The sequence below is a fragment of the Penicillium antarcticum genome (genome assembly GCF_028974205.1).
Source record: "Penicillium antarcticum strain IBT 31339 chromosome Unknown utg000008l_segment0_segment0, whole genome shotgun sequence".
NCBI classification, from domain to species: Eukaryota; Fungi; Ascomycota; class Eurotiomycetes; order Eurotiales; family Aspergillaceae; genus Penicillium; species Penicillium antarcticum.
This window is the reverse complement of record NW_026695306.1, coordinates 629,348-654,062: the sequence shown is the minus strand read 5'-3', so window position 1 is coordinate 654,062 and position 24,715 is coordinate 629,348. Positions and strand designations below refer to the sequence as shown.

General features: G+C 50.7%; 8 protein-coding genes across 8 annotated transcripts; 2 read left to right on the top strand and 6 right to left on the bottom strand.

Annotated features, from left to right (window-relative positions):
* Positions 1-239: 239 nt before the first annotated feature.
* On the bottom strand, positions 240-2,238 carry N7508_007781 (uncharacterized protein; the record flags this gene model as incomplete). Its single annotated transcript, XM_058465845.1, has 3 exons — positions 240-1,871; positions 1,926-2,090; positions 2,152-2,238. The coding sequence occupies 3 exons, from the start codon at positions 2,236-2,238 to the stop codon at positions 240-242; spliced, it is 1,884 nt and encodes a 627-aa protein (XP_058317173.1).
* A 649-nt stretch (positions 2,239-2,887) lies between these two features.
* On the bottom strand, positions 2,888-3,543 carry N7508_007780 (GPI anchored serine-threonine rich protein; the record flags this gene model as incomplete). The annotated part of the gene is made up of 3 exons (XM_058465844.1): positions 2,888-3,200; positions 3,272-3,370; positions 3,428-3,543. The coding sequence occupies 3 exons, from the start codon at positions 3,541-3,543 to the stop codon at positions 2,888-2,890; spliced, it is 528 nt and encodes a 175-aa protein (XP_058317172.1).
* Positions 3,544-4,902: 1,359 nt separating this feature from the next.
* Positions 4,903-7,617, bottom strand: N7508_007779 (uncharacterized protein; the record flags this gene model as incomplete). Its single annotated transcript, XM_058465843.1, has 4 exons — positions 4,903-5,482; positions 5,539-5,832; positions 5,886-7,293; positions 7,332-7,617. 4 exons carry the CDS (start codon positions 7,615-7,617, stop codon positions 4,903-4,905), a joined length of 2,568 nt encoding a protein of 855 aa, XP_058317171.1.
* Positions 7,618-8,846: 1,229 nt separating this feature from the next.
* On the bottom strand, positions 8,847-10,798 carry N7508_007778 (ATP-binding protein; the record flags this gene model as incomplete). The annotated part of the gene is made up of 2 exons (XM_058465842.1): positions 8,847-9,161; positions 9,242-10,798. 2 exons carry the CDS (start codon positions 10,796-10,798, stop codon positions 8,847-8,849), a joined length of 1,872 nt encoding a protein of 623 aa, XP_058317170.1.
* A 760-nt stretch (positions 10,799-11,558) lies between these two features.
* On the bottom strand, positions 11,559-12,434 carry N7508_007777 (carbonic anhydrase; the record flags this gene model as incomplete). Its single annotated transcript, XM_058465841.1, has 1 exon — positions 11,559-12,434. The coding sequence occupies one exon, from the start codon at positions 12,432-12,434 to the stop codon at positions 11,559-11,561; it is 876 nt and encodes a 291-aa protein (XP_058317169.1).
* Positions 12,435-13,003: 569 nt separating this feature from the next.
* Positions 13,004-17,374, bottom strand: aarA (L-aminoadipate-semialdehyde dehydrogenase; the record flags this gene model as incomplete). Its single annotated transcript, XM_058465840.1, has 3 exons — positions 13,004-13,301; positions 13,354-16,955; positions 17,006-17,374. 3 exons carry the CDS (start codon positions 17,372-17,374, stop codon positions 13,004-13,006), a joined length of 4,269 nt encoding a protein of 1,422 aa, XP_058317168.1.
* A 798-nt stretch (positions 17,375-18,172) lies between these two features.
* N7508_007775 (uncharacterized protein) lies at positions 18,173-20,030 on the top strand (the record flags this gene model as incomplete). The annotated part of the gene is made up of 2 exons (XM_058465839.1): positions 18,173-19,902; positions 19,961-20,030. 2 exons carry the CDS (start codon positions 18,173-18,175, stop codon positions 20,028-20,030), a joined length of 1,800 nt encoding a protein of 599 aa, XP_058317167.1.
* A 376-nt stretch (positions 20,031-20,406) lies between these two features.
* N7508_007774 (putative xanthine dehydrogenase HxA) lies at positions 20,407-24,675 on the top strand (the record flags this gene model as incomplete). The annotated part of the gene is made up of 4 exons (XM_058465838.1): positions 20,407-20,637; positions 20,713-20,916; positions 20,985-22,939; positions 22,992-24,675. The coding sequence occupies 4 exons, from the start codon at positions 20,407-20,409 to the stop codon at positions 24,673-24,675; spliced, it is 4,074 nt and encodes a 1,357-aa protein (XP_058317166.1).
* Between the last annotated feature and the right edge of the window lie 40 nt (positions 24,676-24,715).

The window sequence follows — 24,715 nt, the reverse complement described above, 5'->3', positions numbered from 1 at the left end:
GCCCCTTTCCGAGTTCCGTGGATGAAATAATTAGATCATACAAAGCAGGGGGTCTCAAAAGACCTATTTCTCCCGTTGTAGATCTGATGTGATCTAATATAGTGAAATTACCAAAATCCCTCGGGTAATCATGACCCAGTTCCCAGTACTATATACACAATGGGCAACTCCCATTCCCCAAATAAACATCATATATAAAACGCCCGAAAATGATGCAAACATGCTAGTTTTTGAACATATCAATCCTCATGATGCATAGACCGCAGATGCGCCTGTTCCTCGGGGTATCTATCCTCCATCTTGAGACGCTGGTAGAGCCGGACCCGCCAGCCGCGAATAACCATGTAACATGCCAAAACACTAAAGAACAAGCAAAAAAGTAAAATGAAAGCGAACGTCCCGCCAATGCTGCGAATAGCCTCGTAAGAGTGGTTGAGGACTTGGATGGTCTTTTGGGTTTGGGCGTCCATTGCATCGGAGGATGTACGGCCAGCCTCGTCCATGACGTTGTCGCCGCCGACCTTGTCGCTTGCTTGGTAGATAATTGAGGGATCGTTGGGTCGGGGCGAGGTCGACTTTCCTTTGTATCCGACTGAGTTCCAGTTCGGGTACTTGGTACGATGGACCGCGGACTTGCCGAGGGCTGTGCCGTTGGCATCTAGGGCCACGACGGATACCCAGTCGAGGTAACCGGCTGCAACGAACATGGTTTCAAAGTCGAATTTGGGGGTTGATCCGATGAGCACGGGGACATGGAATTCAGATGCTTGTGCGTAGAAGTTCCATGTCGCGACATCTGTGGCTCCGTTCCAGCTGACCCAGAAAGAGGTCACCATGTTTGTCTCGTCGGTGCCAGACACCGAGGCCACCACATCGGGCGGGTTTTTGGGACGACCAGTAAACTCGAATTTGTATCCTCGGTAGCTTGAGTAGCGGGGAGAAGTGAAGTTGGCAGTAAACAAGAGCTCTCCGTCAGCTGCATGTTCGGAGATATAGCCTGCCTTGCTCCAGCAGCTGAACACATTGTCATTAGGAAGCAGCTGGGTGTTTCCACGCAGCCTCGAGAGCTCGCGGTCAGGGCGGTTGTAACGTCGGATAACATGGGCGGTCATTGGGTTTGCGCCAGTGTCCAGTTCCACAAACATAGACGACGACATGTTCTCCTCGTTAAATTCCTCGTCGGAAGCGTTATTCAAGAAAGAGATGATATGGTGTGTTCCATTCGACTCCACGAATTTCGCGTCATGCTGCTTGGAGAAGACAAAGTCTTGCTGGAAATTAGTATAAGCTCCACCCAGTCGCCACATAATGTCTCCGTTGATACCAGAGATCATATATATGGTGTTGGTAAATCGTGCCGAGATCAGGTAGTCACCAGCATCATTCTTATCAACCGAGTTGATATGCACATAATCCCAACCTGGGTGTGCTTCCGCTGGGGAGGCCGGGCCGTAATGCACAGTCTCCCGAAGAGTAATCCGATTGAATGAATCCCACCACTGGATCACCTCCGCTGTTCTCATATCGATCTCGGCAAAGCCACCAGTCTCGAGCCAGGTAGGCTCACCGGGCCGACCGTATTCCTCAAGGGTGATTTCGTGGGAGAGGTAGATGGAGAGCAGCGCGGACTTGCCATCGGGGCGAATGTTGAACTCGTGAATGTCGAAAATACCCAGGTCGCGTCGCAAAGGAAGCTTCCGGTCTTGTTCATAGTCGTTTCTCAAGACAATTCCAAATCCAGAATCCTCTCCTCCATCCCACGAGTGTTGCAACACCATAGAGAGGTGTGGGTCGGGGCCGAGGCTGTTGGTAACCTTGAAATCGAAGACATTGCGGTTGTCGAACTGTTGCGAGCCGGTCCAGACGAGGCGCTATAAGATATTATAGTTAGTAAATAGATCTGTCCAGCGAAACTAACAACGCACCCCTTCGTCATCGTAGATGTGCGGACCGATCTGGTATTGTTCGTACAAACTACTCGGTGGATCGGGGTCGATGTGTAGGTACGGCGAGACAAACCAGTACCCGGGACTGACGCGCTCGCGATTGTGGTATTTGATGTTGAATTTCACTGCCCTTACGTCGGGGAGCTGCAGATTGAGCACGGTGTTAGCGAGGAGTCAAATGGTGGGATTGGGAATCGCGACCAACCGTAACGAAGGAAAAGAGGTCATCACTGGAGTACTGTGCCAGCACAGTCTGGCATAACCATACCAGTAAGACGCTGAAAGGCAGCATGGTTCTGATGAGTGACAAGGAACAACATTGGGGAAGAAGGGAGACAGGAGGTGAAAGGCTTAGATGGGCAAGAGGCTTGCGGATCTAAGCATTCAGGACCCTGGCGCCCGAGGGGCCAATAACGGACAGCGTACGGTCAAGCACCAGGTATCATTGGGCGCAATGCAGGGGGTGGAAACGGAGCTCTCAGACTTGTTAATCTGTGGACCGTTCTGTCAGAGGCCTCGTCAGCGCGATGGATTTGGTTTCAGAGTTTATATTTGCCAAAACCCTTCGTCTAGTGGACCCTTCAACAGTATCAGAGGTTAATTCTCCTCACTGTTTATAAATCTGTTTGAGCTTCTTGTTTCTATGGTTTGACCAGAAGCAAATACTTTGGCGTGTATTCATGTAGGCAATTGGATCACGTGACCATGCCCGAGCTTCAAAGTAGAGTTGAGATAAAGCGCATTCCATCTATAAATCAAAAGACTCAACGAACAAAACGGCTATCATATTCCAAGAGTAGCAGGGGCTTCTAACTCTCGGGGCTAGGGTACCTCAGAGACCAAACCAGACAATCTAAACCCAACCCAAATTACCCAGCTCTAATGCGATACTCCATGATGATATATTAAAACAAACACCCAAATCCAAAAGATAACATAAATCAGAAAGCAACACCAAGTCCAAGTCCCACAAGAGCCAACCAGCTCCCAACAGGTCTCCCAGCTGCAGCACCCTTCGACGTCTCCGCCGCCGCTTTCTCCTCACTCAAAGTCTTCGTCGGCTCACTGGTACTTGTAACCTCGGAAGCGGCAGAGGCTTCTGTAGGTGTAGCCTCGACAGCATTGGGACTGGGGGTTGTCCATACATCATCCACAGTGGATAGTCCTTTGTCATATGCGTTGGCTGTGCGGCAGTCGTGTTCGCTGAGGAGTTCGGCTGAGACGCGGTCTTCGCCGATGCAGTCTGCATAACAGCTTTGGAGTATGTCAGCATTTCATGTAACTATCAGATGGAGGGGGAGTGTGCTGATGGTCGTTCTCCTTACCCGAAGATGTTGGCTGCGCCTGAACACTTGCAGTCCCAGTCATCCTTAGCGCATTTGTCGAGTCCTTTTTGCATTATCGCGATACATTTCTGGACGATTCTTCGATGGGTTAGTGCATGCTTGTCATTTCGAATTTTCGGGTTATTGAGTACTTACGGCACAGCAGTGCATTGCTCATTGCCGCTTGGGGCTGTGATTGTTGCGCTTTGAGCGGCGGCGAGGGCTGCGGATGTAGCCAGCACCAAAGGCAGGCTGGTGGTGATAAAACGCATTTGGGCAATGAGTATAGGCGAATGAAGAGTCAAATTTGGCGGAAACCGGAGGATTTGAGTCTCAATGGATAGAAATGATCAAATGGAGTGATTGAAAGTCCAACAGAGCAATTGTCTCGATAATATAGGACAACTGAGCCCCAAACCAGAGCTCAACGGTTACATTGTCTTTCAGAAAAGTCGGATCCTTGGATATCCTTTGCCAGGTTCCAAGGTTCTACACGATCTGTGTCTATTCTTGGTGCATGTACATGTAGCACTTTGACAGGTGGATCTTACCACATGGGGAAAAACTCTGGGGTCCACCAGATCAGGGGAATCTAGAGTTCAGGTACAAGCTGTAGTCTAGTTATCATCTAAATTTCGAGTTCTTGAATAATAGGTCTTGTGATGTCAAATGGCCGAAGAACAGTCGAGATCTACTACAAAAACCTCGACGTATACCAGGGTGAACACATCTCCTACGTAGAAGCTCCTTCCAAAGAAACAAGAATTACCCAACCAAATGCAACCAATAACCCCAATTTAAGATCAAAGTCACCTACAAGTGGCAACGGGAGTAGTTTGCAAAGCACACCTCCGACATCATGACTCTATCCAAGGTCACATTCCAGCCAGTATAGTTACATTCCTCTGGTCAACGGAGCTGCTTCCGTCAACCAATAGCAAAACACCCAACCCCGTCTTGGGAATTTTATGGGTCTCTGCTGCGTTTCTTATCTTGATTTTTACTTCTTGTTCCAGATATTGGGTTGGGTTTGGTTCCTGCATCGGCGTTCGGAAGCCCCTGGATTTTAGAGGGATTGCACCACGGTTTTACCTGGGCACTCGATGGGATAGCCTTGTACAATGCCATTCCGTTTCTTGGCTCTTTCATTAATGGCATTGTGATCTGCGGCCGGAGCAAGCTTTGTGGCGTGGTTTTGGTGGCTTGGATCCCGCCATCTTTGGTACAATCTTCGAAGTTTGTCTTGCTCCGGTGTAATTCGTCAGATTTGTTTAGATTTCTGATAAATGCAAAGTCAGAAACTGTAGCAAATCAACCTCTGCTCTGGTATTGCTCAAATCTGAAATCGGGTGTCAGATATATATACGGGTGGGAATATAAACCAAACGGGCCGTATTCCTGTCATTTCATACTTGATTACCCCGTTGTTAATCTACGAGCATGTCGACCAACAGTATCTCATTCAAGAAATATAGAAGCACCAAGAATAGATGATAGAGCAACAGTCATGTTATTCGTGTCTTTATATACAACAGGTCAAACAACCCAAACCCTATAATCATACAATACACAACCATCAAAACAATCCAATAAAGATCCACAGCCAGCAGTGAACCAGCAAGACAGAACAACTATTCCTCCTCATCCTCATAATTCCACAACTTCTTCCGCTCAGTAACCCACCAAAGCCCAACCTTCTCCGCCTTCATCATCCAATCCACAGCCTCAGCCCCAAACCTGGAATAAACCTCCGCAGCAAGACCTCCCATAGACCAAGCCGTAGCAGGCTTCAACTCAAACGGATCGCTCTGCAAGTCTGTAAATCGATACTCGAAATCGTTACTCAACGGCAGATTCAACCGCCACGGCACAGCAGCCGATCCAACGCTAAGTATCGTCCCGCCGGCATTGATAACGCCCATGTTCCATGCTTCGCGGCCGTTGTGGGAAGTGCGGTATGGGCGGATGAGGGATTGGCCTTCGTATTCGTTTATTAGATCTTGGGCGATTGTCGTGTCTGCTTCGTTTAGGGAGGATGTTGTTATTAGGAGGTCGAGGATTGTTGGGAGGATTGACATGGCGCTGCCGTTCACGTTGAGGTGTAAGCGTGGTAGGAGGGGGTGGTGGAATAGGAGTGGCACGCGGAAGTTGGATATGTGGGGGTTTTGGTAGGTTCCTGTCACTGGGCTGTCTTCTCGGAAGGCTTGGCCGCTGGTTTGGCGTTAGCTTTGGTGTTGAAATTAGTTAGGGGTTACGGGTTGGCATACTGATCTCCAACGAAGACTGTTAGGGTTTCGTTGGCGATGCCGGCTTCCGTGAGCATTTCCATTAGCTCTTCGAGCCAGGCGTCGACGAAGCTGTTTGCGTTGAGGAAGTTGTCCATTGCTTCGTGCTGTGAGTGTTGTTTGTTTCCGAAGTAATTTTCGCGGCGGTAGCCTTCGGGCGTACCCCAGGGGTGGTGGGTGGTACTGGTAAAATGGGAGAGGAAGAGTCTCTTATTCTGAGACAGGGTCTCGTTGATCATGTCTCTGATGTAAGGACCGATTTCGGTTTCGGCGTAGCTGAATGGCGTTAGTATAGACAAGCGAGCGGGATCACGGGAGCAATAACGTACCCGAAGTAGTTAATCTTCTCCATGTCATCGTGGTAATACTTCGCATTGTCAAAGTCGATGTCTTCGGAGTACAAGGATTGATTGAAACCAAGCAAGTCCATGAGCTCAGTTTGGTCCTGGAAACCTCCAGTAACAGACTGCGCGTAAAGGGTCTGCCATTCACGCTCGCGGGGATCATTGGTGGAATTTTCAGAGCGGGATGAGGCGTTTTTGCGCTGATTGAATAGATCCATAATGTGCATCAGACACGGCTGATAGGGAATGATATCATTCTCGTGCATAAAGTCCACCGGTAATGGACCTAGACCGCAGTAGTTGACGAGACGAGATTTGGCGCTGAGACTGCTCCCAGACAATATCCCGTCGAAGCTGATACCTCCGCGTTCCGTGTCTATACCTTTAGATTGACCAAACCCGGATTCTTCTCCAGTGAGCATTTCTGCGAATGGAGTGATCAAAGACAGCTTGTCATGTAAATCCTCTACATCTTCATCCGAGTAGATGTCGTATGTTTCACGGATCTGTTCGTAAAGACGAGAGTCGGTCTTCAGAGGGAAAAGATCCTTCCGGCCACTTTCCAAAAACACAAAGACGATATGGTTGATCGGGATGGCATGGTCTTTCAATGCCTCCTGCAGAGGTTCAAGTGGACCCAGATCGAGGTTGGTGATGCGCATGGGATCCTGGCTAGGGTTATAGAAGTATTGTCGTGGTTCGATCGTCTTATTCCGGTTGCCAGGATTCTCTTTTTCGAAAATCTGCGTTCGAGATGTATCCGTAACCCCAGTCAACTTAGCTTCAGAATTGACAATCCATCTCTCGAACGCGAGAGGCAAAGGACCCTGCGCCCAAGCAGGCTTATCTTTGCCGTACCCCCGATTACCCTCGTCGTCCATTGTCGGCGCCCATCCTTTATAATGGCCATTGGCAGCTTCGTGGAATTCCGGACCCAATAATTCCGGCAGAGGGAACGAGCCGACAGTAATTTGACGGGCACGAGAGCCTTCACCAAGCATGACGAACGGAAGTGCCCCGGTCATATGATTATACGGTATAGCCGGTCGAATGAGCCACAATCCGAGAGTCACACCACATCCAACAAGCGTCCAAAAGCGAGATCTATTGTAGTATAGACTCCTCAAATCCGAAGGCCCAGACTGTTGCGCAGGCGTTGTCTTGGTGTCGCCTCTAATATTCAACAAGGCGCATAGCCACCGGCTCATCAAAGTCCAGATTCCCTGGGCCGAAAGCCACGATGCAACGCCGATAACAGTCGCCGCGGCGACCATAGTCGCCATGCCACTCAAGATCAATTTCATTCCTTGGCGACTGGCACCCACCGAGCGGGCAGCATCCCATCGAATCTCGCTTCCGGTTGAAGAATAGAAACTGACCTGCGATGCCGTTGCTACTAGATCAGTCAATCTGGAGGTTATGCATTAATACAATCGCGCTTGGTAATTGGACTAAAAGAGGAACGGTAAACGAACGCGAGAATAGCGGAGATGACAATTGCAGCCACCGACCACCGACCGGAGGTTGTATACAATAAAAGCCATACTAAGCCAAAGAGAAAAGCCTCTTCGATAAAGAAAGTAGGGAAATATAACGCGAGCAGATATAGGGGCAACGAGCGGTGTTGGTATATGTGCAATAATTTGGAACAGAGACCCGACAGCACCAAGACAGCTAAGATTAAGCGTTGGGGATGGTGGAAGCGCGTGGAAATCATCCTGGTCTGCCAGTGACCAACATGGGGGACTGATCACAAGCCGCTAGGATAGAAAATGAGAGAGAGTGAGAGAGAGAGAGAGAGAGAGTGAAAAGGAGATAAAGTCAGAGCGTGAGACTGAGAATTTGACTGCTCGCGTGCTCCACAGGCGATCGGAGTTGTGACAGGGCGCCACATCTGTATAATAGTTCTATGCTAGAGCGCATCGGAGGGCCGGAGTGGACAAGACAAGGCCAATCCGAGCGCGTACTCTGTAGGGGTTGTGCACAACTCCAACTCCAACTCCATATTGCCGGTTAATCCTGATCGGCACAGCCTTATGAGCAAAGGTTGAGATGCATCGTCCAGGGGCCATGTAAAATTGCGGCGGAGTGGACCCGCGGAGCCTCTCGGATATTGGAACAGACCCCTGTCGCAGTTCTGGTCCAATACGGTTGGAGTTGACGGCCCCTGGGTGGCTTGTTGGGGGCTATAATGTGTTGATGTGATTGGTCTGGTCCATCTGCCTAGTGTGTCTCGCGGCTGGCTTCAATTGGTGGTCTTGGCTGGGGTTTAACGCTTCGCTTTCGTACTTTCGTACTCGGGTAGCGAGATGCGAGACATGACGTGGTTGTCTCACTGTTACAAATTGATGAGAGCTGAGATATGTTTAGCTGGAGGAAGACCAATACTGGAAGGGTGAGTGATAGTCGTTCTGGGTCTATGCGACGTTCCCACAGAGGGTTGATCAGGGATCTAGAGGGCTACATGTGCCCTCTAGATGTACATGGATGAGATCATGCTAAATTAATCATAGGAAGACGCCAAGTCTTTCTGTGGACTGCTGCCTAACTTGAATACAACAAGTGTCATAATATATGCATAGTACACGGTGTTATGAACTAGTAGGTGAGACACCTTCTATACGAAAGCCTCAGGGCAAGTATACTGTTGATATTTGATTTTTTGTCTAGTAGACCTTCTCTTTTTCAATTTCTATCTTGCACGTTCTCGAGAGCCTCGAGTTGGCCATTTAGATTATATGAAGGTAGCCCTCACGTTCCATCACACATGGTGCCCAGGCGGACTATCCATGTATGACTACGGAGTACATGCAGCGCATTGTACATGCACATAAACATGATCGCAACAAAACAACGTGAAATATAATTCAAAAATATCCAAAAATAGCAATATCGTAATCATAATCATCAACCTCCGAAATCCTCCACCCACCACTGTTGGACACCTTATTTAGATAAATCCCTTAGCGCGAGGACAGTCTTGACATGATCGTACTTAAGATCACCTTCCTGGGCCCAAGCAAGCAGTCCAGCAGTCTTGATCACATTCTTTATTTGGCGACCGTTCAAAGCAACCTCAGCCACCTGATCAAGCTGCTCATCAGTGAAAGCATCAGTATTAGCCGACCGACCCAGGAACTGGGCCCAGATATGCCGGCGGGAGTTTGAATCCAGATCTTTGTAATGAAGGGAAATGTGGATTCGAGATTCGAATGCTGGGTCGATGTTTTGGGCACGGTTGGTTGTTAGGAAAAGGATGCCCTGAGGTGAAATCAAGTTAGTAAACCCGGTTTATGTTCAAATTTCACCTTGTCCTTGTGTTTGTGTGTGTGTAAGCTTACCTCGTAGTACTCAAGCATGCGCAAAAAGATCGAAACAAGCTCGTTCCTCGCAAGATCAGTCGCATCACGAGCCTCCATGAAAACATCAGCTTCATCAAGCAATAATACAGCTCCCCACTTGGGGACCATGCGTAGTATATCCTTGAGGCTGCTTTCCACTGAGTCGGCAGACATCCCCAAGTCCCCAGCACTCATAACATACAGCGGCACCTTCATAACTTCAGCCACACTCTCCGCAGTAAGAGTCTTACCAACACCAGGCGGACCAGCAAGCTGCATGATAATACCGCGACCCTTACCCTGCACAACATCGTCAAAGCTATCCAACTTCTTAGATTGAGCCTTGGCAACAGCAAGAATGACATCCTTGAGGTTCTCCTGCTCAGCTGGCAAAACAAGGGATTTGAACGCATCATCGTCCCATTCAATCTCCTTCGTCAGCTCCAGATGGAACCCAAGCCACTCCTTATCCTTAAGCGAATATCCATGCAACCAAGGCGTAGCAAAAAGCCGCTGCTCATCACTTTCCAGTTCCTTCCCGATATCATGACTGGTATGGACAGACGTGCTGGGATGGAAGATATTGTATCCCTCCGCATCAATAATAACCCGACTCTTTACGAAGTACTTTGTCTCCTTTTCTTCGCCGTTGCGATCATCCCAGGTGCGACTGACAGCCGCTCCTTCGTACGCCTTGTAGTGGTACCCCTTATGCTCTTCCCAGCGTTTTCCACGTGCGATCAGCATGCCTCGGATAGCATCTTTGTCTTTGTGGTGTTTCAACGGGCAAATGGACAAAGAGGTAATAGGCACCGTACCATTGAACGCATTAATGCTGAAACCATCACTCTTGAAGCCGAAATCCGAGCCGTCGAATTCAACGTAGTTCACGCTTGCAGCCCATCCGCAGCGCGTGGGTACCAGCGAAGAGAATTGGTATGCGCGTAGTGATCCGCCGCGCGAAGAGATGACCACATCTTCTGGTTCCAGGATCGTCCATACGAGGTCGAAGGTGATGACGCCGTTAGCGACGAGGTCGTTCATACGGTCAATGACTTCTTTCAATTCTTCGTTCATGATTCTGTAGAAGAGATCGACGTGCGCTTTGGTTGTTGGGTCTGACTCTTCATCACGGGCTTTGGTGATATCCTTCCAGCGATGGACGATTGGCTTGAAAGGAGCTTCGAATTCGAGGCGTTCGAGGCTGGTTGTCACGCCCGGGTAGTTGCCTAGGGCTTTTCCTAGGAACTTTTTCAAGGGCTCGCTTTGGATCACGATGGAGTGCATTTGGAGGCTTTTGCGTCCATCGTAGCATTTTGTTTTGCGGACTAGGAGTACGTATTGGGCGGACTCGGCGTCTTCGGCTGGTTCCGGTAGGTCTGTTGGCATTTCTTTGCTCCATGATGTTTTTTCGTTTTCGTCGGGTTTGGTTTGGTATAGATTTCGAACGTCGCAGATTGTACCGACCGGTTCGTAGACCGGTGTTTCTCCGTTGCCATTCGTCTCAGTGCCGTTGGTCTCGACGTCCTTTGTCTCTATATCATTTGTGACCGCCATTTTGAGGTTTTTTATGATTTGAACTGAGGTGAAGGAATTGAAAAGTGGGAAAAGAAAACAGGGACGGATGTATAGATATAGACGAAAGAAACACTGTGGTGTAGGGTGAGCAAGAGAAGAACACGACGGTCTGATACGGTCTTGAGCTCAAAGCATACCTATATAGTGTGAGCGATCCTTTCTTTCTAGAGAGAAGGAGGAAGTATACTCAATTCAATCTATCTGGAAAGGGAGTTTATATAGAGAGCAAATATATGCTGACTGCCTAGCAATATTACTCACCTAGTGTTTACATCATGTTTACATCTAGACTAGAATCCGAAGGCAGACATGCATGAGACTGTTGCCTATGCTGTTCGGGGAACGAAAGGAGCAAAGATACCCGGGTAAAGTGAGGCGACGACGAGGCTGCGATGACTCTTATGCACAAGTCAAAAGTCAAAAAGAGCCGCAACCAACGTTTCCAGGCCAGTCCCCATAATATGCAGTAGATTCATGTTTCAAGTTGATTGGGTTTATTCGGTGGTGATGGGCCACTTAGACGGAGATGTGTGCTGGGGTCAGATCCACACATCATGCCATACGATTTCGGAGGGGTATTACCTCGAAGGTCCCCGAGCTTTTTTTTTTTTTTTGGTAGAATGTTTGAATATTTCATGAAATCGTCATTTTGCGCTATCTAGTCCAAAATATGTTGCTTCTCAACGGATGATATTGTTGCCTGGACCTATAGGCCAATCCCAATCCCAAGCTTTCACGCTCACTCGGTCTTGAAAGCGGTCAAACGAGCCCTGATCACCTCCTCCGAATCTTGGGTGTCCAGCTCGCTGAGAACGCCCGAACCGACGTCGTAAATCAGTCCGTGGAGCTCGAGTCCACGCTCCTGAATGGCGTTCAGAACAACACCCTTCTGCTTGACGATGTTCAGACCCTCGCGGACGTTCAGCTCGGCCAACTTCATGGCTGCCTCATCGGGAGACAGGGTCTGCAGCAACTCGAGATTGCGCTCGCGCAGCTGACGCAGAGGCAACAGCCAGGGGTCCAGAATTCCAAGGTTCTTGTTGCCCATGGCAGCCGCGACACCACCGCAAGCGGTGTGCCCACACACGATGACGTGCTTCACGCGCAGGTACTGCACGGCATACTCGATGGCGGCGGCCGAGCTAAGATCACCAGGGTGGAGGACATTGGCGATGTTGCGGTGCACGAAGACATCACCGGGCTTCAGGCCCAGGAAGGTTGTCTCTGGGCAGCGGGAGTCGGAGCATCCGATCCACAAAATCTGGGGAGTTTGCCCGGTCGCGAGGGTTGGGAAGAGATCCGGGTGCTCGCGCGCTGTCTGGGCTGCCCACTCCTTGTTGTTGCGCAGCGCTGCTGCGTACCGATCTGTGTGGTCCCCAGCGTCAGTCTGAGACTTGGCATCGGGCGTGTTCGCGCTTGGTGTTTCTGCGCCGCTGCTTTTGTGATTGGCACATCGGAGGGGAGTGGAGGTCGAGAAGGGGACGGTGCGAGGCGCCGGGAAACTCGTCGGGGATACTCGCAAGCGAGTCTTGAGCACGTAACTCGATGAGTCACTTGCTATCCCCGCTGCACGCGCAATGAAACCGGTTTGCCCGGCAAGCCTCGTGAAAGTCATGGGGGGAAGAGAGAGAGAGAGAGAATGAGAGGGAGAGAGAGAGAGGTGGGATGTGACGAGTCGCGAGTGTCCGCGGGGAGGTGCAGTGAGAGTGAGAGGAATAGGGAGGCAAGAGATCCCAACAACCGTCACTTCTCACCAAGACTCAACGGATTGATTGAAAGGTCTTAAATTGACTCGGGACAGGAGAGAAGGTGCGGGAAAAAAATTGATGGGGATGGGAAGAAGTTTGCCAAGAAAGACGCAAAAAACAGAGATTCGCACTCACGTACCTTCAGAAGCCATGATATAGAATGCGATGAGAGAATAGAGAATGGAGAGAAAGAGGGATACAGCAAAGTCTATATAAATACCGAAAAGACACGAGGGGCAGCCGGTGTGGAGTGAGCAAAACGTTGAGTCCCGAGGGGAGAGCGGGAAGATCGGCGAACCGGCAGTTTTCTACTCCTACTTTATCTATACGCAGGGTCAAGCCATAGGCATAAGCGTCTCTCATTCTTTTAAATACAAATGCAATCACATGAGAATCATAATGCTCCGAAACAGATATAGAAGATTTTGTTTTATTTTCAAGCAGCACTGCCACGGCCGCCAATGCTCAGCAAGGTCTTGCGCTGTTCCTCACTGAGTTGGGCAGTAGGCAGAGGACGGGCTCCAGCGACAGTAGGCGCTGGGAGGAAGCCAGTCTGCACCAAGTACGAGGCGTACAGGCCAACCAATTCCTCGGTTACACCAGCTCCAGCTGATGCATCAATACCAGACCAGGCCGCATCCGCAAGTAGGGCAGCGGCCGCGTTCCTGTCATCCAGCTCAGGAGCCTTGGTGTTGGAGGGCAGGTCAGCAGTGACGAAGTGGTAGAGAGGCATGCTAAAAAACAATTAGTGACTTCAAATGATGATTCCAGGAGAGGAAAACTTACAGGGCATGCTGGGAGTCCTTGTCATTGTGTTGGCCATCATTGACGTATTGCTCGAGGGAAGTGGACCAAGGCACGTAGTCAACCTGGGGGACATTGTATCCGTAGAGCTCGAGCGCACCAAGGAATTGGTTGAAACGCAGGCGGGGGTGTCCAGTAACGTGGGCAACGTTGACAGCTTCGCGAGGGGGGTTGAAGGCAGTGGCGATAACAATACGGGCCACATGGTCGACTGGGACCATGTTCACCGTGTTGTGGATGTTGGGACGGGCATTCAGCTGGATGCAACCCTTGAGCATTCGGATGAGGAAATCGTCAGTGTTGGTAGTACCAGTCTGCGAGTCACCCAGAACGTATCCGGAACGAATGATGGTACCCCTGAGGCCTCTGCGACCAGCCTCACGGACGAGGTGTTCACCGGCCCACTTGCTCTGGCCGTAACCTGTTCCAAGACCGACGCTGCTGCCCTCCATATCGTCTTCCTCACTGATACCATTACCACCAGCAGCGATGATACGTTCAGATTCCTCGACGAAGTGGTCCTTGTCCAGGGCACTGGTGGAACTGACAAATGCGAGTTGCTTCGCCTTTCCACTGCCGCACAGCTTCAGGGCATCAATGGTACCCAGGACGTTGGCGGGACGGAGGGTGGTGTAGGGGTAGACCCAGTGGACAAGAGCACCGTTGTGGATCACGGCATCGACACGGTTGGTGAGATCATCCCAAACAACCTGGGTGAGACCGAACTGGGGGGTTCCGAGGTCACCACACAGCGCCTGAAGCCTGGCAGTCCATGCCTCATCCCAGAAGCCATATGCGCGGCAAGTAGAACGAAGACGCTCGAGAGCCTGCTCCTCGCTCTTGGCACGAACGAGAGCAACGACCTTGGTGACAGGCTCCTTACGCATAAGAAGATCGCGGAGGATGTGCGCTCCGAGGAAACCAGTAGCTCCAGTAAGGAAGACTGTGGGCTCAGTGGCAAGCATGGACTCGGTACGAACAGGGAAAGACTTGGGCAGCTCATCTACAAGCTGGCGAGCATCCTTAGAGTACTCATCATCAGGCTCGTTGGCAGCCTCCACGGCTCCGGCAAGAGTCTTTTCATCACTGGTAGCGAAAGACTCAAGAGCTAGCAAGCGATCGATCTCACCGGCAAAGCCCTTGAGGGTTGGACTACGGAAGATGGCGTTCATGCTGATATCGATTCCACGCCACTTACGACGAAGGTCGAAGAACATTTGCTGGGCCACAATACTGTGACCACCAATGTCAAAGAAGGAGTCATCCGCTCCGATCATGCGAGCAGTCACATTGGGAATGAGCTTAGCCCAGATCTGAGCAAGAGCCAGCTCGGTCTCAGAAAGGGCCTGCATGGCGGAGGAGCGGCGGCGGGGTGCAGCAGCGCTCAGCTCAGCGGTGTCGGGGAAGGGAAGCGCAGGCTTGTCAATCTTGCCGTTGGGGTTCAAAGGCATACGCTTGAGAGGAATTATGACAGTGGGCACAGCGTATGTGGGGAGCTTGCTGCGAAGGTGTTCGCGAGCATCATCACGAAGAGGACGGAAGCGACGAAGCAGTCCAACCATACCCTCAGCAGAATCATCATCCTGGAGGCCCTTGGTCTCGAGCCAAGAAGCCCACTTGCTCATATCAGGCACAAAGTAACTGACCAGAGTAGGCTCTTCGAACTTATCTCTCCGCACCAGGGTAACGTTCTCACGAACCAGAGGGTGGCGAGAAAGGTGAGTGTCAATCTCTCCAAGCTCGATACGGAAACCGCGAATCTTGACCTGGTCGTCAGCGCGACCGGAGCACTCAACATCACCAGAGGGGGTATAACGGCCCAGATCACCGCTGCGGTACAGACGATCGCGAGGACCGACGTAGAACTCGCGCCATGGCTCGTTCTTCGACTCGGCCTTGTCCTGTTCAATCCAAACCTCGGGCTTGACAAACCAATTGGTGAGGAACTTCTTAGCGTTTAGATCAGCGGAGCCAAGGTAGCCCTCAGCGAGACCGGCAGCACGGACGTAGATCTCACCGACTTCGCCAACAGCACATATACGTCTGGGGTCAAAGCGGTTAACAACAAGCATTTGAACGTCCAACATTCCACGGCCAGCAGGAATGACATCCTTCATGGTGTCCAAGTAACCTTCGTGGCTAGAGTAGCTTGGGATTTCAAAGTAACTGACGGCACGCTGGGTCTCAGTCGTTCCGTACATGTTAACAATGTTCACGTTGGGGGCAAGACCCTGGAGCGAACGGCAGTCACGCTTGATCAAAATGTCACCGACGAAGAAAGCGTGGTGAAGAGCCGGGAATTGAGCTGAGGCACCGCCCACAAGAATTTGACCCATGGCAGGGGTCAGGTGAGTGATAGTAGCACCGTACTTCTGCATCCACTCGGCGAGCTTCTCGTTCTGGATATCCTCGCGAGCAGGGACCAAGAGCTGAGCACCCAAGAACAGGGGGGTGAAAATATCTCTTTGGATGGGGTCGTGAGCAATACCGCTGAGCATGGTGAACTTCTCATCAGGGGTGAGCTTAAAGGTCTCGGACATCCAAGGGAAGTAGTAGGCCAGGGAGAAGTGACGGCCACGAACACCCTTCGGCCGACCTTCGGAGCCAGAGGTGAAGGACAGAGTGGGGGTAGAGTCAGGGCCAACAACAATACCAACGGGCTTGGACTTCAGTGCGACTTCATTGGCGAAGACATCCTGGCCGTTGACGGATCCACCGGCAAGAGTTCCATCATTGAGCAGGGCAAGAGCAGGAATCTCAGTGCGGAGTTCCAAGTTCTCGTTGATGAAAGTACGGACAATGTCTGAAAGCTCGCCTGCATCAATGGTAGCCTTTGCAATATTCACCAAAGCGCGAGGACGGGCAACGTCGAGGTAGATGTTCTGGCGCTCTGGTGGGTAGGCAGGGTCGATGACGGAGAATGTCGCACCGGCCTTCAAGATACCCATAACAGCAACGACCAGGTCAACACCACGGTAAGCGTAGACCATAACAACCTCACCCTTCTGAATACCAGATTGCACCAGGTGGTGACCGAGAATGTTAGAAGCCTCATTGATCTGGCGGTAGGTGAACTCGCGGTGAGGAGAGTTGGTCGATTGGGTCTCAACGACACACAGCTTCTCGGGGTGTTTTTCAGCATTGGCGGAAAAGATGTCGTGGATAGCACCACGGAACTTGGACCAGTTCAAGTTGGAGGTAGGGTCGGGCAAAAGAGCGCGTTGGTCTTCGGTCATCAAGTCAATACGCCCGATAGCCTCCTCTGGGTTGGCAGCAGCATTGCGAGCGATACCTGCGAGCTGCTTGAGAATGAACGCAATGCGAACACTCGAAAAGAGACGCTGGTTGTAGTATGCACCCAGCTCGACTTCTGGTGCCGAACCATCCGACAGGTTGCCCGGTGCAACATTGACGACCAAATCCGTAGTCTCGAAGGTGTTCGCAGGGTAATCTTGAGAGGCGGCTGGCGCATCGTATGCGGCAAATCGGAAGAGGATGGGAATACGTTCTGACTTGGACTTCTCCTGCATGTATGTGCGAAGGCTGCCCAAGGGCACGATCTGAGAGCTACCTTCCTTGAATGCCTACGAAGCTATTAGTGGTTATTTCAAGATCTTATTACGGCTATACATACCTTGTCTACTTTATTGTAGAGCTGAACAAAGGTCTCCGAGGCATCAATGGGCACTCGGATGACGAATGGACGACCATCCTCCTCCGAGCTTGTCCCCACAGCGATGTCCTCATCACCTGTCAAACGGGCCACCAGAATGACGAAGGCAGTTAGGAAAACAGTGAAACCAGATGATGATCCGGACAACTTCTGAAGTTGCAATTGGGTCTCCTTGGAGAGTCGGAGAGACTCAAAGGCCTCGATAGCTCTCTTACTATCGGGCTTCTGTGTATCGGGATAGTCACGAGTCAATGGAGAGACAGTCAGGTTGTTCAACCTTTGCGCCCATGTCTCCAGGCGGTCCTGCAATGAGGCCATTCCCACAGCCATGATTGCAGTATGTCAAAATATTTGGAAATTGAAAAAGACAAGATGAGTCAAATTACCCCCCCATATCCGAGGGGTGAAAAGTCCGATTTCGCCGCGATCACCATGCATTCAGCCGTTGATTGGTTGGGACTGTCCTCCACAATAAATTGCTTGGTTCACCGCCTTCATTCAGTATGGAGTACGAAGTATAGCATCTTGTTCTGTGCATATTGAAAGAATGATAGAGAAGGTAAACTAATAGAGCCGTACGGAGCTCTTGTATATCTGTGATAGACTGTGTTGTCTCAATATACATGTTGGAGCTAGCAGACATATCCAGGATATATTGCTTGCGTACACCTCGTACGTCTACCTGATATAATCAGCTACTCTTTGATTGTATTGGCATCAATTAAAAGAATATATCAGAGCGTACAGACTATAAAGACTAGCTACTACTTCACTGCATCATATGCATTTTATACTTGATGACGTGAGGTAATTAAAGTTTGCTGAGTCATCACACAGCCTCAGGCTTACAAGAAAGTCATCCCATCCTTGAGTGACCTGTGGACTTGTTGTTGACATTGCTAGAGCTTCCTTGTTAATAACAAGGTGCTGGAATTGTTGAACTTCAGCATTCAAATTGGATTGTGCTTGTGTCGGCCTAATATCATCGTCATCTCTGCCAAGCCTCGATTGATTGGCTCCGATCCCGTTCAAGGTGGACTCTCAGGAGTAGCCTCGCGGTTCCTGACGTGTTTTTATCCAATTCTTAACAGGCCTTGATATAGGTCTGTTGGTGTGAATGTGGAAAAGATGATTCCTCATCGGAGTACGGCTTTGTTGTCCGTCATCGTTTTTGTGGCACTTTTGCTATTTATTTTCTCGTCATCCCCGGTCCCTGATGCCACCGCCGAGGAAGAGGTCACAGGCGCAGCCAAGTATGTGCCCAGACCAAAACTACCATCATTAAGCAACTTCCACCTACCGTCCTTCCGCCCTCCTTCGCACGAGCAGCCCGAGGAACAGAACAACAGCACCCACGGCGAGTCGAAATGGTACAGCACCCTGGAATGGTTGAACCCATTCTCTTCCGCCATCACCTTGGATGAGAATCGCTCTGTCCTCCCTCCCCTTCGCGAACGCCGCCCAATCTACACCTACTATAACACGAAATTTAACCCGAACAAGGCCAATGGGAGGGATCTCAAGGACGTGCAGAGTGCAGATGCGGAATTGCTTCTCGCATGGCGTCGGGCGTGGTTCGCGCAAGGATTCCGGCCCGTGGTGTTGACCCCGGGAGACGCGATGAAGAATCCCAACTACGAGATTGTGCAGAGGCTGAAACTTGCGCCTAAGGTTGAAAATGAGGTGTTCGGTTGGCTTGCCTGGGGACACATGGGAACCGGTATGCTTGCGGATTTCCATTGCTTCCCCATGGCGCGATATGATGACCCGATGCTGTCGTACCTCCGCCGGGGTAGCATGCCAGAGTTGATCACAAGATTTGAAAATATCAAGAATGCCCTTTACTCAGCGGATAAGTCGCGGATCGACGAGGCAGTTGAGGCCGCAGTCAAGAAGCTCGAGGATAAGACCTCGTCTTTTGTGGACTTGATTGCCCCAGAGCTTTTCAAGGTTGAACAACCTAATGCTTTGGCCTTCTACAAATCCGCGGCCATTACCTCGCATTACGCGAGCGTGCACGAGAAGATGGGCCAGAACCCTGCGGCTGGTCAACTTGCTTTGGTGCAGCTGATCAATTCGCATCTGCATAACACCTTCCAGAACTCCTTCCCAGCGGGGTTGGCTGTGCTGAAACCGTTCCCCCAGCACACCACTGCCCTAGTGGAGCCTGCCCTCCGCTTGGCCAAGGCGCTTATTCAGTGCCCCGAGTCACCGATTCCCGACTCTTGCCCACCCAACCTTCCCGATTGCCGCTCTTGTCACTCTGCGAAGTCGCCTATGCGCATCAGCCAACCCCCGACTTACAAAAACACCACCTTCCTCTTCACCATCGGCACGCTTCCTCACCCTTACACTCTGGTCAGCTTGCAAAAGAAGTCGGATGTGATTACAATTCCCCAGATTCGCCGAGAAACCGAGCGTGACGCTTGGCTGTCGGAGGTGACCAAGGAGGACCTTGGACCGGAACTGGGTGCTTCCTACCGTGGAGTCGTCTTCAAGCAGGTTGTCGCTGGCGAGGATGCCGTTGGCACTTCTCTGTGGATGACCGTGGAATCTCTCCCCGCGGAGGCTGGCCAAACACTTCCTGCCGAACTTCTTGATGAGTTTGAATGGCAGTTTGGATTCAAGATTCCTCGCGGAGGCAAGATTGACCCTGCCACCGAGAATGACCAGCACACCGCGAAAAGCGCGCAGGATCGGACTCCGAGCGAGCAGGGAGTTGGCATCGAATATGAGCTGATTCAGAAGGCTCGGGATACTATTAAAGACAAGGAGACTAACCGCATCAACATCAAGGATATTGTCGAGGCTTGGAACCTTGCAGACACTGAGGTCTGGCGTTTCGTTAAGGCTTACCGGTAAGTAAACTACCTCTTACCTCTACTCTTCAATTTCATCTGCTAATCAAAACTAAAGGGCCCGAAGCGTCGTTGAGCGCCAGAAGTGGGAGGAAGAAGAGAGATCATTTGCTGGCTCGCGGACATGAGCATGTATGTATTCTTGCATATTTTTTGTATTGGCGCAAAGGATATATAGAAATTTCACCAATTTGGCAAAAACAAGTGGAGGCGAAAGTAATCAGGGCACGATGATAGGGCGCCAAGCCGGAGGAGCAATCGGACAGTGGCGATCCCCGCAAGATAACAAAGTCGGGGTGGAAGAGCACATGATACTCGCCCTCACCTTGTCGTTTGGACTTCCCCTCTCGTATTTCTGACTTTCTGTAACCTCATCTTGCTAAGAGCTTTAGGCAAGTCTTTGCGGAGCCTCCTCTTTATAAAAACCCGAGATGTACTGCCAGAGTCGCCCTTGAAACAAAGTTTGTTTGTTTCTAGCTTTTGCCACATCCTGATAACAACACTATGGCGCCGGGAATCCTCGAAACGGACTCCGCGGTCGCGGCTGGCAAGGTCTCCAGCTTGGCTGCACTGACCCATGACTGGGATGATACAATTCGATTCTATCTTAACGGCACCAAGGTCGCCGTGGACACTGTCAACCCTGAAGTCACTCTTCTCGAATACCTGCGGGGTATTGGGTTGACAGGAACCAAGCTTGGCTGTGCTGAGGGAGGCTGTGGTGCTTGCACTGTGGTGAGTTTCGATTCAAATATCGAATGCAGACTCTTGTCTCGGAATAGACTGATCTAAAGGTCAATTGTCTAACAGGTCGTTTCTCATATCAATCCCACAACGAAGAAGATCTACCACGCCTCTGTGAATGCCTGCATCGCTCCGCTAGTCAGTATTGACGGTAAACACATCATTACAGTTGAAGGCATTGGAAACGTTAAGGATCCCCATGCAATCCAGCAGCGAATTGCGGTCGGCAATGGAAGTCAATGTGGTTTCTGCACTCCAGGAATTGTGATGGTACGTCCATGCGACTCCTCGGCCTACTATATTGCCACGTAATGTTCGTTAAAACTGACCATTTCAAGTCCCTTTATGCCCTGCTCCGAAATAACCCATCCCCATCGGAACACGATGTTGAAGAAGCATTCGATGGAAACCTGTGTCGATGCACCGGCTACCGACCAATTCTCGACGCCGCCCAAAGTTTCAACACGAAAAACAACTGCGGCAAAGCCTCTGCCAATGGAGGCTCAGGTTGCTGTATGGAGAAGAATGGCTCAGGTGGCTGTTGTAAAGGACCCTCGAACGGCAACGAAATCGAAACAGTCGATTACAAATTCCCTGCACCAAACTTCAAGCCATACAGTCCTGACACGGAGTTGATTTTCCCTGCTGCTTTGCGCAAACACGAATATCGCCCGTTAGCATATGGCAACAAAAAGAAGAAGTGGTACCGGCCGGTGACTGTGGATCAATTGTTGCAGATCAAGAACATCCATCCGGAGGCTAAATTGATCGGCGGAAGTACCGAAACACAGATTGAGATCAAGTTCAAGGCTATGCGTTATGCAGCCTCTGTTTACTTGGGAGACATTCCTGAACTGAGGCAATTCACCTTGCACGATGATTACCTGGAAATTGGTGCCAACGTGTCTTTGACTGATCTTGAGCATATCTGTGACCAAGCAGTCGAGAAATATGGCGATGCTCGGGGTCAGCCATTCAAAGCGATCAAGAAGCAGCTGATGTATTTCGCTGGACGACAAATTCGCAATGTCGCTTCTCCGGCTGGTAACCTGGCTACTGCTTCGCCCATCTCAGATCTCAACCCTGTTTTGGTGGCTACTAACACTATTCTCGTGGCGAAGTCGCTCGAGGGCGAGACTGAGATTCCCATGACTGAGTTCTTCCAAGGGTACAGAAAGACTGCCCTCGCTCCAAATGCAATTATCGCCAGCCTACGCATTCCAGCTGCACAGAAGCATGGTGAACATATGCGAGCCTACAAGCAGGCTAAGCGCAAGGACGATGATATCGCAATTGTCAACTCCGCATTGCGTGTGACCCTGTCTGAGACCAACGATGTTGTCAGTGCCAACCTCGTTTTTGGTGGCATGGCAGCTATGACGGTGTCAGCAAAGAACGCCCAGGAGTTCTTGATTGGCAAGAAGTTCACGAACCCCGGAACACTTGAGGGCGTGATGAGTGCATTGGAGCAAGACTTCAATTTGCCATTCGGTGTTCCTGGTGGCATGGCTAGCTACCGCAAGTCTTTGGCCATGGGCTTCTTCTATCGATTTTACTACGATGTTCTTTCAGGACTTGAGGTTAAGAGTTCAGACTTAGACCCAGACGTTGTGGCTGAAATCGAACGAGCCATTTCTTCGGGAGCGAAAGATCACGAGTCTTCAGTCGCTTATCAGCAGAAGATCCTCGGACGAGCAACTCCCCATGTCGCAGCCTTGAAGCAATCTACTGGAGAGGCTCAATACACCGATGATATCCCAGTGCAACAAAATGAGCTGTTTGCATGCATGGTTCTGTCTACTAAGGCCCACGCCAAAATCCTCAGTGTGGATGCTTCTGCTGCATTGGATATTCCAGGCGTTGCGGACTACGTGGACCACACGGATCTTCCCAACCCACAAGCAAACTGGTGGGGAGCCCCCAAGTCTGATGAGCTCTTCTTTGCCGTGGACGAGGTTACAACAGCTGGTCAGCCCATTGGTTTGATCCTGGCTACTTCAGCAAAGATTGCCGAGGAAGGTATGAGGGCTGTCAAGGTGGAGTATGAAGACCTGCCTGCTATTCTTACCATGGAAGAGGCCATTGAAGCCGAATCTTACTTCGAGCACTACCGCTACATTAAATGTGGCGATACTGAGGAAGCTTTCAAGAATGCTGACCATGTCTTCACTGGTGTTTCGCGCATGGGTGGCCAAGAGCATTTCTACTTGGAAACCCAGGCTTGTGTGGCTATACCATTACCAGAGGATGGTCAAATGGAGATTTGGAGTGGTACTCAGAACCCTACTGAGACGTGAGTTCACGGTGCTCTGCTTAATATGATACTGAACTAACTCTTTTTACAGACAAGCCTATGTCGCCCAGGTCACAGGTGTCGCCGCAAACAAGGTTGTCTCGCGCGTGAAACGTCTTGGTGGTGGTTTCGGTGGCAAGGAAACACGATCTGTCCAGCTGGCTGGATTGTGCGCTACTGCCGCAGCAAAGACTCGACGACCCGTCCGATGCATGCTAAACCGTGATGAGGATATCCTGACTTCTGGTCAGCGTCACCCCTTCCTTTGCCATTGGAAGGTTGGAGTGAGCAAGGAAGGAAAGCTCCTTGCCCTCGATGCCGACGTCTTTGCCAACGGAGGCCACACACAAGATCTTTCCGGCGCCGTCGTTGAACGAAGCCTGTCACACATTGATGGCGTGTACAAAATTCCGAATGTTAATGTTCGTGGCCGGATCTGCAAGACCAATACCGTGTCGAACACTGCTTTCCGTGGATTTGGTGGACCACAAGGTCTTTTTTTCGCCGAGTGCTACATCGAAGAGATTGCCGATCATTTGGGCATGACTGCTGAACATGTGCGTGCAATTAACATGTACCAGCCGGATGAAACAACACATTTCCACCAGCCTCTTAAGGACTGGCACGTACCGCTCATGTACAAGCAAGTTATGGAGGAAAGCTCTTACAATGACCGTCGAAAGGCTGTTGAAGAATATAATGCACAGCACAAGTGGTCTAAACGTGGAATGGCAATCGTGCCCACCAAGTTCGGTATCTCCTTCACAGCCCTTTTCCTGAACCAAGCAGGTGCCCTGGTCCACATCTATCACGACGGCAGTGTCCTTGTGGCACACGGCGGTGTCGAAATGGGCCAAGGTCTACATACAAAGATGACCATGATTGCCGCCGAAGCATTACAGGTCCCGCAATCAAGCGTTTTCATCTCCGAGACAGCAACAAACACAGTAGCCAACACATCCTCCACAGCGGCTTCAGCAAGTTCCGATCTAAACGGATACGCCATTTTCAATGCCTGTGAACAACTTAACGAGCGCCTTCGTCCCTACCGCGAGAAGATGCCGAACGCCCCATTGAAAGACCTCGCGCATGCAGCCTATTTCGATCGCGTCAATCTCTCAGCACAAGGATACTACCGTACCCCAGACATCGGCTATGTATGGGGCGAAAACAGCGGCCAGATGTTCTTCTACTTCACACAAGGTGTAACAGCCGCCGAAGTCCAAATCGACACACTAACAGGAGATTGGACGCCCCTCCGTGCAGACCTTAAGATGGACGTCGGACGCACTATCAACCCCTCAATCGACTATGGCCAAGTCGAAGGCGCCTACATTCAAGGCCAGGGTCTCTTCACCACGGAAGAAAGTCTCTGGCACCGCGCCTCCGGCCAGATCTTCACCAGGGGACCAGGTAACTACAAGATCCCTGGCTTCCGTGATATCCCGCAGATCTTCAATGTCAGTTTACTTAAGGATGTGACGTGGGAGAATCTGCGGACTATCCAGCGCTCGCGTGGTGTCGGTGAACCGCCGCTGTTCATGGGTGCTGCTGTCTTCTTTGCTATACGTGATGCCTTGAAGGCTGCGCGTAAGCAGTGGAATGTTACTGATGTGCTGCATCTCGAGAGTCCGGCTACTCCTGAGAGGATTCGCATTAGTTGTGCTGATCCGATTATTGAACGTGCTAGGGTTCAACCTAAAGAGGGGGAGAAGAGTTTCTTTGTTGCTATTTAAACGAAACGACTTTATGATTTGTTATTTGTATGAGGATATT